This window comes from Heterodontus francisci, chromosome 1, assembly GCF_036365525.1.
Source record: "Heterodontus francisci isolate sHetFra1 chromosome 1, sHetFra1.hap1, whole genome shotgun sequence".
In the NCBI taxonomy this organism is placed as follows: domain Eukaryota; kingdom Metazoa; phylum Chordata; class Chondrichthyes; order Heterodontiformes; family Heterodontidae; genus Heterodontus; species Heterodontus francisci.
Window position 1 is genome coordinate 14,029,911 of NC_090371.1, and position 14,454 is coordinate 14,044,364.

The 14,454-nt window shown below is 45.0% G+C and overlaps 1 protein-coding gene across 3 annotated transcripts in view; it reads right to left on the reverse strand.

Annotated features, from left to right (window-relative positions):
* Positions 1-14,454, reverse strand: part of LOC137367890 (exocyst complex component 6B) — a 755,392-nt gene that overhangs the window by 14,994 nt on the left and 725,944 nt on the right. For all 3 annotated transcript variants that reach the window (XM_068028681.1, XM_068028683.1, XM_068028682.1), the window contains exon 21: positions 3,186-3,298. In XM_068028681.1, the coding sequence (XP_067884782.1) occupies positions 3,186-3,298 (113 nt within the window). The remainder of the gene's footprint in view (positions 1-3,185; positions 3,299-14,454) is intronic.

Genomic DNA, 14,454 nt, shown 5'->3' on the forward strand with positions numbered 1-14,454 from the left:
TGCCAATCAAGCGGGCTGCTTTGTCCTGGATGATGTCAAGCTTCTTGAGTGTTGTTGGAGCTGCACCCATCCAGGCAAGTGGAGAGAATTCCATCACACTCCTGACTTGTGCCTTGTAGATGGTGGACAGGCTTTGGGGAGTCAAGTGGTGAGTTACTCGCCTCAGGATTCCTAGTCTCTGACCTGCTCTTGTAGCCACGGTATTTATATGGCTACTCCAGTTCAGTTTCTGGTCAATGGTAGCCCCTAGGATGTTGATAGTGGGGGATTCAGCAATGGTAATGCTGTTGAATGTCAAGGGGAGATGGTTAGATTCTCTCTTGTTGGAGATGGTCATTGCCTGGCACTTGTGTGGCGCGAATGTTACTTGGCACCTATCAGCCCAAGCCTGGATATTGTCCAGGTCTTGCTGCATTTCAACATGGACTGCTTTGGTATCTGAGGAGTCACGAATGGTGCTGAACATTGTGCAATCATCAGCGAACATCCCCATTTCTGACCTTATGACTGAAGGAAGGTCATTGATGAAGCAGCTGAAGATGGTTGGGCGTAGGACACTACCCTGAGGAACTCCTGCAGTGATGTCCTGCAGCTCAGATGATTGACCTCCAACAACCACAGCCATCTTCTTTTGTGCTAGGTATGACTCCAGTCAGCGGAGAGTTTTCCCCCTGATTCCCATTGACCTCAGTTTTGCTAGGGCTCCTTGATGCCATACCCAGTTAAATGCTGCCTTGATGTCAAGGGCAGTCACTCTCACCTCACCTCTTGAGTTCAGCTCTTTTGTCCATGTTTGAACCAAGGCTGTAATGAGGTCAGGAGCTGAGTGGCCTTGGCGGAACCCAAACTGAGCGTCACTTAATACTCATCAATGCAAACTGATGTCTCGACACCAACTGTATCAAGCGTTAACAAGTTTTAGACACAATCCAACTGTGGAGAGTTGGGAATTTTTCCACAGCTTGTGTAATGTAGAACAAATATATCACCATTTCTGAAATTCTGCGACAGTTTTGCCTGATTGTTTTCAGTGACAGGTTGGCTACAAACTTTCTCCAGTAAGTTAATACTTACGCTCGAGAGATCCTACAATGCAGCAGTTTAAAAAAAAGACAAACAGAAATCAAAATTTCAAACTGCTTGAGAATACAGCTAAGTGACAGCACAGGCTGTTTTCGCCTCCATTTTGATAATTCTTTCCCAACAAACCTACTATCCCCCCATCTGTACTGTAGGTTTTGACACATAGGGGGCATCTGTTTTTTCCCTTTTATCCCAGTATTTTGTCCACAAGGTGACTGTGAACTTACAAAGTGAGCAGTGGGAGGTTATTCAACCATGAAAAGCATAACTGTCAGCCCAACCAATCCTCATTTGATGCCCAGACAAGTGCTACAGACAGCAATGGATAGCGATCATGAGTGTTGGGGGAGGAGAGAGTGGGGCAGGAGAGAGAGAGAGAGAAAGCGAGTGGGGCAGGAGAGAGCGTGCGAGGGGCAAGAGAGAGAGCATGAGGGGCAGGAGACAGTGTGGGGGCACGAGAGAAATTGGTTAGACTGGAGCACAATCTTGCAGATAGTGACTGAACATTTTGTAACTGAATAATACATGCAGTAACAACTGTTCAACTTTTTCCAAAAAGCTTTTTGTTAATAATTATCTTGTCAGAGCTGAATCGGAATCTACAGTGACAGACTGAGATATAGACATGTGAATTTAAAATAATCGCTTTATTGAAGGGCACTCTTAATTTGTAATTGTGTTTATCTAATTTTGTCACTTGCTTTGATGAGCTAATGGCATTTTGTCCATGAGAGATTCTGTTGTTTCTGTATTTTAGAATCCAGGACCTGGTTTCATAGCCTGTCAAGGTGATTGAACTAGTCTTGGCTCCCTACCGTTAATCTCTCTGGCCCTTCCTGTCCCACTCTGCTTTGCTGTTTTACATGACTCGTCTGAAGTACTATCTGCTTCACCCTATAAAATTTTCCTGATTTGGAGATCACTGCCCTTTCGTTGGCTGCCCTGTCTTCAGATACATATTACAAGCAGTTGGAGAAGTTGCACAGAGAACATCATGAGTTAAATTGTCTTGTGACAATAGCAGTGTGAGAAATTGTCTGACTTCCTATTGCTAATTTTTCCACCGCTTCACCTCAATAACCACAATAAAAATCCTCTTTTTGAGCTTCATGGTTTATTGGACGAATTTGCATGCCTGATACAGTGTGAATCCACAGGAGTCATCCAATAAGGTCCATCTACCACCCCGTGACATTGATGTAGCTAGCTCCATTCTGTCAACAAAAGTAATCTGCATTAGCATTGCATACTATTTTGCTTTCTAGCTAGCTAATACAGTTGTGCTGCTCTTCATTGATGTTTGTATGCTTAGCTACTTTATTTATAGGGAGAAATGTGTTTTGATGGCATTAGATTGGCTATACACTTGATATACAGCTTAACTGCCCCCATGTCTGTGGCTGAGTCAATAATTTTGTCAAATGTCCGTGGTGCTACATGGCGGTGCCTATCCCTGAGCATGGGAAGACAGTGGGAGAGAGTATATTGAAGGTGGAATCTAAACAATTTGAGCTCGACTTGCTCAAGGCATAGCCTCGATTTAAAAATTCTCATTATTGCACTCAAATCCCTCCATAGCCTCATCCTTTCCTATCTGTATACCACTGAACAGCCATACAACCCTCCGATATTTCTGTGTTCCTCCAATTCCACCCATCTTCACTGGCTTCCGTACCTTCAGCTGCCTAACTACTAAGTTCTGGAATTCCTTCCCGAAACTTCTCTCCTCCTTTAAAGTCACCCCTTAAAACTTACCATTTCCTCATATCTCCTTATGCGGCTCAGGGTCCAAGTATTGTCTGATGATTTTCCTGTGAAGCACCTTGGGACATTAGAGGAGCTAAATAAAAGCATGTTGTTGTTGCTACTGCTCCAAATTGTACTTGACTGCTTTGGATATCCACAGTCCAATATTTTTGCTTTGCTGATTGCTGCTCTGTTGACCCAGAAATGTGGCGTGCCCAATCTCCCTAATTTTTATCTTGGTATTTAAAACCTTGACTCACACATAGTTGAGAACTGTCTTCATTCATACAAGACATTACATTGCTCCCACATACAAGTCACCCCCTGAACTGGAAGCCCCAAGGTGATGCACTTACTTGTCCAGCAGAGCAAGGGCTGTAGTTGGATTCACCCGCAGGTACTTGCAGTTGGGCTGCCCGTAATCGGCTAGGTACGTCGACCAATCCCACTGGATGAAGAGATCCAGAAGCTGTGTGCGCAAAATGGAGCAGAAGATTAGAATGACTGCAGAGGGTTTGATGTTGTGGGAACAGCCTCACACATTGTGACATCCCTTCCAAAATTGTGGGAGGGGGGGGGGGGGGGGAGCATAGAACGACACTCATTGTCGCAAAGAAGGAACTTCTTTGGGAAATAAGAGGCAGGAGTTTTACAGATTATCCTTTAAAGCCATATTCATCAGCAAAGGCTGCCAACAAAAATAAGGGATCTAAAAAAATGAAACTGCTCCAAATATTTTTCAAACCTATTGAATTGCATAGCACGTACAAGACCATTCAGCCCAAAGATCCATGCTGGTGTTTATGCTTCACACTAGCCTCCTCCCACCCTTCTTCATCTTGCCCTATCAGCATATCCTTCTATCCCTTTCTCCCTCATTTAGCTTTGCCTTAAATGCACCTACGCTATTCACCTCAACCACTTCCTATGTTAGCAAGTTCCATATTCTCACCACTCTCTGGGTGCCATGTTGGGCTCACAATTATTTGAGAAACTTAATACCAGAGAGGTATGGCCTGTAATTTAAAAAAGACATTAAAAGTTATGAAGCTTTCAAGAAATGGTGACTAAACTTCCCATGTAGTAGCATTTTGAGGTTTAAAATGTGCCCAACATTGCTCCATAAGATAAAAGCAAAATACTGCAGATGCTGGAAATCTGAAATAAAAACACGAAATGCTGGAAATACTCAGCAGGTCTGGCAGCATCTGTGGAGAGAGAAGGCGAGTTAACGTTTCAGGTCAGTGACCCTTTATCAGAAGTTCTGAATCCTGTAAAACTGATGCCAAGATCTTTCACCAGCTCTCCAGCAGAAAACCATTGCTGTTTTCGGGTCAGAAGCCAAGCAGTTTTGTGACTGTTGATTGAGTTGGTTTTAGTCCAGCATGCACACTCTTTCCAGTGTCATCCTCTGTCAAATTCAGAACTCGTGTTCAAAATGTTTCTTCTGACTATTCTCAACAAATTAATCCTGAGCACAAAAGGCAGAGTGCCCTCCTGTCTACGTATCACAACTGAAAAAAAGGCAAACTAATGGCTGGATTTTGTGTACGAGGCGGGCTCCCGACGCCAGGCCAAACCTTTTTGTGCCCCCACCCCGGATGTTCCTCCGTTACTTTTCTCCCTCAGTATTCCACGCCGTGATCCCCATTCCTTTAAAGACTGGGATCCCGCTTCCAAGAGCTAACAGCCAATCACAGGGCCGGCAGCTCAGCAGCACCACCGCTAGCGGATGCCACAGCCGGTACTGCAGCCTTGGACCCAGGCCCAGCGCTGGGCCTGAAATTATCAAGTGAAGCAGGGTCATTGGGACCAGTCCGAAATGCCCCAGCAACGGGATGGAGAGAAGGTGGGTCTGAAGTCCAGGGGAAAACTGGGATCTATGGAGGTGGAGGTTTTACTGGTGGCAGTCCTCTGTGGGCTACAGATCGCCCTTGACGGAGGGACACCCTCCCCCCTCGCCCACAGGAAGGGCGCCTCGTTTTACAAGATGTGTCAGACCTGCCTGGCCTTTGCTCCCTCCACTTGGTAGCTACTTGACACTTTGCCAAGACGTGCCCGAGTCATTGGCTGGGCACTCTTGTCTTATGCTGACCTGGAGGGATTAACACTCGAGCTGGCCACAGCAACAGCTCCTCTCTCCATGTTGCTGATGTTTTCACAGATCTGAAATCCATGTTGCACACCACTTCGGTAGATTAATCAACAAGAAGTAATCAAGGGAAGCACTCATAACGCTCAACAAAACACTCACACACTCTGCGTTTCATCTTCCTATTTTAACAAACGCCATGCAAATATCAGTCTTGAGTTCGCACAGCCAAGGACAGTATCTATTGCTGATTTTTTAAAAATTGACTGATCAGAATTGGAATTTGACACATTTGGATTCCCAATTTCCCACCTTGCCAGTGGCTGACATCTTGTAGAACACTTGCTCTAACTGATACAAAAACAGAAAATGCTGAAAATACTCAGCAGGTTTGTGGAGAGAAAAACAGAGTCAACGTTTCAGGTCGATGACCTTTCATCAGAACTATTTCCCTTCTCCTTCTAGCATTTTCTGTTTTTATTTCAAACTTCCAGCTTCTGCAGTATTTTACTTTTATATTACTGCTCTAACTGAATCTGCTTAACAGCTTCCGTTCTGTCAGCTTGCAAGCAGTGTTGCCTTAGAGTCAAAAGGTCATGGGTTCAAGTCCCAATGCAGGACTTGAGTGCACAATTTCGGTTGACACTCCAGTATGGTAGGGAGTGTTTTGCACATTCAGGAGAATGCAAAAGGTCACATTTAAAGACTTTCTTCCTTCAACAAATACCGCCAAAACCATATTAACTAGTCAAGCGCCTTTCTGCTGTTTGCAGGATCTTGATGTGCACAACATACCTGTAGTTTTTTTGCCCAAACAATGCGACTTAGCTCCAATGTGATTTACAAAATTAAAAAACAGCAACAGGCCACGTCAATGTTTTTCCTTTACATGGATAGGATTCCACCTTGTTCCCTTATCCCCTTGTCTATCAGTCTATCTAACCTGTTCTTTAATGTTCACATCCTCTCTGCTTCAATCACTAACTCTGATAGTGCATTCCATGCTCCCCATATCCACACACTCAATTATTTCCTTATCCCTCATCTTAAACTCTTGATTATCCACACTTTCAATTATCTATGGCAGAAGAAAAAGGAGAGTTGGGGAATCTCAACTAGTAGGAATCCCCTCTGTTACACTGTTTAATGGAGGTCCCAGAGCATTTAGCAAATTGGTTTAATGCACCTACAGTGTAGATGCTGAAAGACTGTTTCCCCTGGTTGGTGAGTTTAAAACTAAGGGTCACAGTCTCAGCAAAAAGGATCAGCCATTTAAGACTGAGATGAGGATCAAATTCTTCACTCAGATGGTTGTGAATCTTTGGAATTCTGTACCCCAGAGAGCTGTGGATTCTCAGTCAGTAAGTATATTCAAGCCTGAGACACAACAGATTTTTGAACACTAAGGATATAAGAAACAGGAGCAGGAATAGACCATACAGCCCATCGAGCCTGCTCTGACATTCGGTATGATTATGGCTGATCTGTCTCAATTCCACTTTCCCACCCACCCCCCTTATCCCTTGATTCCCTGAAAGGCCAAAAAGCTGTCTATCCCATCCTTAAATGTATTCAACAATGGAGCAACCACTATCCTCTGGGGTAGAGAATTACAAAGATTCAGAACCCTTTGAGTGAAGAAATTTCCTAAATGACTGACCCCTTATCCTGAGACTACACCTCCGTGTTCTAGACTCCCAGTCAGGGGGAAAAAACTCTCAGCGCCTACCCTGTCAAGCCCCTTCAGAGTCAAAGGGGTATGGGGATAGGATGGAAAAGTGGCTTGATGTAGAAGATCTTACTGATTATGTTGAATGGCTTACTCCTATTATCTTATCTCAGCTAATGAAGTACTTTTCAAGTGTCATCACTGTAGTAATGCAGGAACTCTACCCAAAATTCTAACTGTGAGTTTTGTCCATTTCCCACACCAGCCAGTCAGTGTGGTTCTCCCTCACCAGCCTCAATAAATTAATCCTGAAGGGCCTGCTGCCAACTCACTTGGGCTAGCAGAGTGAAAAGACTTGTCTAATCAGCCTGCACTAGATTTGAACCCAGGTTCCAGAGATTAATGGGCAGTGTGCTGACTGACTGCACCACCCAGTCCATATCCCTTCTAATCTCTGCCTCTCCCTTGAATCGTTCCCTTGCATGTAACAAACAGATTAGGTGTAAAGCACTTCCTTCCAGTTTAACAATACAGCTGGCTTTCTTTGTATCTCAAAGCAGAGGTTTAGAGTTCATGAGATAGAGTGCCCGCACGTGTCTCGCTGCTCCACAGAGTTCAAATTAAGGTTACTGGCAATAGGCCAGCAATACACCAAGTATGTGAAATATTCTTCATACTTCAAAAAAAATTAAAGTTGCACAGGTTACAATTAATGCTCATCAATCTCTACTACTAGTAAAGTAAGTACATGTTTGCAAATAGCGTGCAAGTGAAACACACCAATTATAATGATGAGTGGATTGATTGATGGCTGAAGTATGCCACACACGTACACTGCAGCACCTGCGCTGTACATACACACACATACTGCAATTGCTTTACACATGCACAGCACTGCACGCACATGCGTCACAGACTGCACATGCACACACATGTGTTACACACACACAAAACCACTTTTAACCTATATAGCACCTTTAATGTTTGTGGTAGGACTGAAGGCAATGGCTTTGGTCTTCCCAATATTTAGTTGGAGGAAATTCTGCATGCTGCACATGCAGACACACAAACTCTGCACAAGTTACACATACATAGGACACACGTGCACATTGCCCACACTACACACTCGCGCACGTGCGCACACACTGTACGAGAATGACAGAAACAAACGAATACTGATTACAGAATGTGAACCAATGCCTTGTTTCTCACAGTCAAGCTTAGAACAATAGAGTTCAGATTGAGGTTGAGAGTCTCAGAAATTGGAAAGTACATATTGTGCTCCCTCCACTCACACAAGGAAACTGGCCTGAAATTGCTTAGATGCTTATAATGAAATTATCAAGGTTATATCTGCAGCAGTTCTTAGAATATTTTACTGTGTTTCTTACCCCTTTTCCATTAGGCACCAGTTCCTTTTGGGGTACAGTTGCACATTGCAATTTGGCCTAACCATCAGCCTCAAGAAAACGAACATCATGGGGCAGGATGTCAGAAATGCTCCATCCATCAATATTGGCGACCACGCTCTGGAAGTGGTTCAAGAGTTCACCTACCTAGGCTCAACTATCACCAGTAACCTGTCTCTAGATGCAGAAATCAACAAGCGCATGGGAAAGGCTTCCACTGCTATGTCCAGACTGGCCAAGAGAGTGTGGGAAAATGGCGCACTGACACGGAACACAAAAGTCCGAGTGTATCAGGCCTGTGTCCTCAGTACCTTGCTCTACGGCAGCGAGGCCTGGACAACGTATGCCAGCCAAGAGCGACGTCTCAATTCATTCCATCTTCGCTGCCTTCGGAGAATACTTGGCATCAAGTGGCAGGACTATATCTCCAACACAGAAGTCCTTGAAGCGGCCAACATCCCCAGCTTATACACACTACTGAGTCAGCGGCGCTTGAGATGGCTTGGCCATGTGAGCCGCATGGAAGATGGCAGGATCCCCAAAGACACATTGTACAGCGAGCTCGCCACTGGTATCAGACCCACCGGCCGTCCATGTCTCCGTTATAAAGACGTCTGCAAACGCGACATGAAATCGTGTGACATTGATCACAAGTCGTGGGAGTCAGTTGCCAGCATTCGCCAGAGCTGGCGGGCAGCCATAAAGACAGGGCTAAATTGTGGCGAGTCGAAGAGACTTAGTAGTTGGCAGGAAAAAAGACAGAGGCGCAAGGGGAGAGCCAACTGTGCAACAGCCCCAACAAACAAATTTCTCTGCAGCACCTGTGGAAGAGCCTGTCACTCCAGAATTGGCCTTTATAGCCACTCCAGGCGCTGCTTCACAAACCACTGACCACCTCCAGGCGCGTATCCATTGTCTCTCGAGATAAGGAGGCCCAAAAGAAAAAGAGAAGAAACAGTTGCACAGGAGTGAGCAATCCCCAGCAACTCCCAAAGCTCAGAGCCTTGGCCAAGTGAGTACAGACAGACCATTTGACTGCGGTGCCGATCACAGCGAAGCCCCAACACCTTGGCATGAAACATCCAAAAGTGTGAACATCACAGCAGGGGTCACTGGACCGGGATCAGGACCCTGGGAGGTTTACCAGTTTCCTGTATTATGTGGTGTAACAACAGTAGGCAGCCTGAGGCAAATAGAACAGGGACAAAAGTTCATACATGTAATTTACAGGAAAAATTGGAGAAGCAGCGCCGAAGACATCACTAGGTGAAAGAGAGTGATTCATGGCCAGTCGCCAACTCCAACAATCCTATTCAACACGGGCTCAGTAGGTAGTACTCTCGCCTTGGAGCCAGAAGGTCATGTGTTCCAGTCCTGCTCCAGAGACTTGAGCAGAAAACTGACGGAGGTCCGGTGTAGTACTGAGGGAGTGCTACACTGTTGAAGGTGCGGTCTCTCAGATGAGACCTCATACTGGGGCCCTGTCTGCCCTCTCAGGTGGATGTAAAAGATCCCATGGCACTATTTCGAAGAAAAGCAGAGGTGTTCTCCCTGTTATCCTGGACAATATTTACCGTCAACCAACATCACTATAACATCAGATTATCTGGTCGGTATCTCATTGTGGGACCTTGCTGTGTGTAGATTGACTGCTGAGTTTCCTACATTACAACAGAGACTATACTTCAAAAGTACCTGGCTATAAAGTGCTTTGGGATGTCCTGTGGTCATGAAAGGTGTTGTATAGATGCCCTTTCTTTTTGGATGAGACGTTAAAGTGAGGTTAGGTGCGTATATTTGAAAAGCTGAGTGCCCAGCGTCACAGTCAACATTTACCTCTCAGACAACAGCACCAGAAACAGACTGGCATCAAAATGGCAGTCAGTTTGCCTGCATAATATAGGATGCTGCGCCTCAAAGGTAATGCACAGAGAGAAGGGGTGGAAATTCACTGACACTGGGGAAAAATGGCATATGAAACTGTCATGTGTATTCTCAGTGGACTTTTTGAACTGACAAAATGTTGTGATGCAATTGTAGTGTTCCTTTACCTCCATTTTGATCCCATAAACCAAAGTGTTGAGAAACCAGGTGAGGGGATCGACCCTCTATTGCAAGCTTTATTTCTGCCTGTATTCTAACTTGCACCAAATTCCGCTTAACCATCAACCCTGTGCTCACTGACCTACATTGGCTCCTGGTCACAGAATACCTCGATTTTAAAATTCTCATCCACATGTTTAAATCCCTTCATGACCTCAATCTCTGATTTCCTCCAGCCCTACAACCTTAAAATCTCTGCACTCCTCCAATTCTGGACTTTTTGCACATCCATGATTTCCATTACTCCAACAGTGGTGGTTGTGTCTTCAGCTCCTGAGGCCCTAAGCTCTGGAACTTTCTCCCGAATTCTGTCTGCTTTTTTATCTTTCTCTCTCCTTTAAGACCCTATTGAAAACTGACCTCTTTGACCAAGCATTTGACCACCTGCCCTAATATCTATGCGGCTCAGTGACAAAATTTAACCTGATGATGCTCCTGCAAAGTGCCTTAGTACGTCTTACCACCTTAAATACAAGTTGTTGTTGTTCTTTATAAAAAGTGTGAGAGAAATCTTTATAAATCAGGAAGTCGTGGTTAGATAATTATTTTCCCAGGCCCGCCTGCATCTTGCATAGAGAGGGCAAATCAGTCCCAGTGTGAAACACACCCCTGCAATGGGTGTACTTCGATCCTTCACCAAGTTGACACAGCAGCCCACATCCGACAGCAGCCCCCACAAGGGGGCATGGGGTCAGATCTGATCTCTGCACTTCAGAATAAAAAGAGCCACAATAACAAAAATCATAAGGGGTTCTGATAGAGTAAATGAGGACAAATTGTTTCCAGCGGCAGGAGGATCCATAACCAGAGGACACAGATTTAAGGAGGTTGGCAAAAAAAAAGAGGGGAGATGAGGATTTTTTTATTTTGGGCAATGAATTGTTGTGATCTGAAGTACATTGCCTGAAAGAGTGGTGGAAGCAAACTCAATAATAACTTTCAAAAGGGAACTGGATTATAGACTTGAAGGGGAGTAAAATTGGAGGGCTATGGGTTAAGAGTAGGGGGAGTGGGACTAATTGGATAGCTCTTTCACTGAACCTGAACTAGCACGATGGGCTGAATGGCCTCTTTCTGTGCTGTAAGATTCTATAACGAGCAAAGAATACTGGGAGACTTGAAAGCAAATTTCACACAAGTCCACAGGCCAAACGTCACGAGAAAGGTTAAAGGTTAGTTGCCGCAGCTCTCCAGGGGAAGGAAGAAGAACAATCAGTGCCAGGGTTGCTTCCGTTAATCACTGCTGAGCAGGTGAGGACTGGATTAGACTCAGATGTGAGGCCCTCCCCTGGTCGAATGACCTGCCAAGACAGGCCCGCCAGGCTCACATGGGAAGAACAGCCCTTTTGGCAAGGTAATGTGAGGGGGAGTGGGTGGTGCGTGAGGGTTTAGTTTAGAGATACAGCACTTTAACAGGCCCTTCGGCCCACCGAGTCTGTGCCGACCATCAACCACCCAATTATACTAATCCTACACTAATCCTGTATTCCTATCACATCCCCGCCTGTCCCTATATATTTCCCTACCACCTACCTATACTAGGGGCAATTTATGATGGCCAATTAACCTATCAACCTGCAAGTCTTTGGCATGTGGGAGGAAACCGGAGCACCCGGAGGAAACCCACGCAGACACAGGGAGAACTTGCAAACTCCGCACAGGCAGTACCCAGAATCGAACCCGGGTCCCTGGAGCTGTGAGGCTGCAGTGCTAACCACTGCGCCACTGTGCCGCCTGGTCTGCAGACAAAAGGAAGAACTTGTATTTCCAAAGCACCTTATCACATCCTCGGGAGTTCCCAAAGTGCCTCGTAGCTAATGGGTTCCTTCTGAAGTACAAGCACTCGTTATGCAGGCAAACATGGCAACCAATTTGCACACGGCAAAGTCCTACAAACAGGAAATGAAATGAGTTAATCGTAAATTAGAGATGGAACAGGTCATCACCCTGAAACGTTAACTCTGTTTCTCTCTCTACAGATGCTGCCTGACCTCTTGAGTGATTCCAGAATTTTCTGTTTTTATTTTAGATTTCCAGCATCCATTATTCTGTTTCTGTATTCATGGTTAACTCCCTGCCACTTCATTCTCAGGAATGCCCAACTTGAAGGATGTCTGCTCCTCTTGTCAAAGGAATTTCGGTTTGTCTCTTTAACCTTGTTCAGCTTTATTGCTTTGCTTCCCTTCTCATGCTTAACCAGGTTAAATTCTGTTCCAGTTCTGACAAGGTCACCAATCTGAAACGGTAACTCTGTTCCTCTCTCCACAGATGCTGCCTGATCTGTTGAGTAATTTTAGCCTTTCAGATTTCCAACAAATGAAATGAGTGACTGTGTTAACCTGTTTTACCAGGCTGCTGGGTGAGGGAGGAATGTCTTGTTCTTGGAAATGTGGCACAGCATCTTTTCTGTGCAGCTGAAAATCTGACTGATGGCACCTCCAACAATGCAGTACTCCTTCAGTACTGCACCTGAGGGTCAGCCTAGATTATGGACTCAATTCCTGCTCTACAGCTTGACCTGATTCAGAGGTAAGAGCACTGCTGACTGAATCTAACTGACCTTTGGGGGGCAAGGACCTTTAACGTAAAGAAGTGCAGGAAAAGTTGAGGAGATAAGTTGAAAGGAGGAAGAAACAGAAAGAAAGAACAAATTAGCATTTCTGTAGTGTCTTGCACACCCTCAGGATGTTCCAAAGTACTTTACAGCCAATGAAGTACTTCTGAAGTTGTAACATAGGAAACACAGCAGCCAATTTGTGCACGCAAGGTTCAACAAACAGCAATGTGATAATAACCAGATAATTTGTTTCAGTGATGTTGGTTGAGGGATAAACATTTTTCAGGACACCGGGAAGAACTTCATTGAATAGCAGCCATGGGACCTTTTACATCTACCTGAGGGAGCAGACGGGGTCTCAGTTTAATGTCTCAGCTGAAAGATGGCACTTCTGACATTGCAGCACACTCTCAGTACTGCACATAGGAGTGTCAGCTTAGATTATGTGCTTGAACCCATGACCTTCAGACTCAAGAGGCAAGAAAGCACTACCATCTGAGCCACAGCTGACACCTGGACTGAAACAGAGCAAGAAACAATGAAAGGGAGGTGGTGAAGAGCAAGAGTTAAACAAAAGTAAACTGCATTTCCGTCTCTCTGGATGGCCTGTATTCGCAGTGCTGTGTTTTTGCACTGCCGTGTGCCAATTTGCTGCAAAAATAATTATAAAAGAGAAACAAAACAGTTGAACAGCCTTGCCTGGTCCAACCTACATCACATCTGTACTCATTTATTGTGTGAGCACACTAACCTCCCAATGACCCGTCGGGGAAACAAGGACGTCACCTTACCTCGAGGTGAACTTCCCTGCTATCTTTGTTATGAGTAATATAATGCTGATTAAACACGGCTCCACAGCAACAGATGCACTTGTGCAATATTACTTCCTTTTACTGTGTTTGTGAGAGAGAGAGAGTAGCAACTCTGCATATCTCTCCGAACTTTACTGCAGGTCAGGGACGGTCTTAGATTAGATTTTTCTTTTGCATCCTCAATGATTCTCCTTTAACTTGACAGAAAAAAAATCTTGCATTTACATTGTGCCTTTCACGACATCGGAACGACCCAAAAGGCTTTACAACGAAGTACACTTGAAGGGTAGTCACAGATGTCACATTCAAAATGTGGCAGCCAATAGCTCATTAATAGCCAATATGATAATGAACACATAATCTGTTTTAGGTGTTAGTTGAGGGATAAATATTGGCCTGGTCACCTGGGAGAATTCCCTTGCTCTTCATCGAATAGAGTTGTGGGATCTTTTACATCCACCTGAGGGGGCAGACAGGGCCTCACTTTAACATCTCACCCGAAAGGCAGCACCTTCGATACTGCACTGGAGGGTCATCCCTGATTATGTACTCAAGTCTCTGGCGTGGGACTTGATCCCATGACCTTCTAATTCAGAGGTAAGAATGTTACCTGTAGCATACTGGGTACTCTCCTCAACACTTCAATTGTTGTGCTTCCTTACGATGGGTCACTCACTATCCCCAGACTAAAGGCACTAAGACATGGCTGGACTTTATTTAGCGGAATTTCAATTCATTCCTACCATAGGAAGATGTCTTCAAGAGTCTTACATTAAGGAAGAAAAAGAAGCAGTGGACATCGAGCAGCAGGGAGAATGGAGGGGGTTAAGGTCGAGATGGGGGAAGCAGAGGCAAAATCGAAGGGGAGACTGTTTGAAAGCAAGGAGAGGAGGTGGCGAGGAGGCAAGAGTGAGTTTGGGAGTCTTGGCCTGGGAGTGGTTGAATGAGAGGCCACCAGTGATGAAGGAGAAGGAACCAAGAGA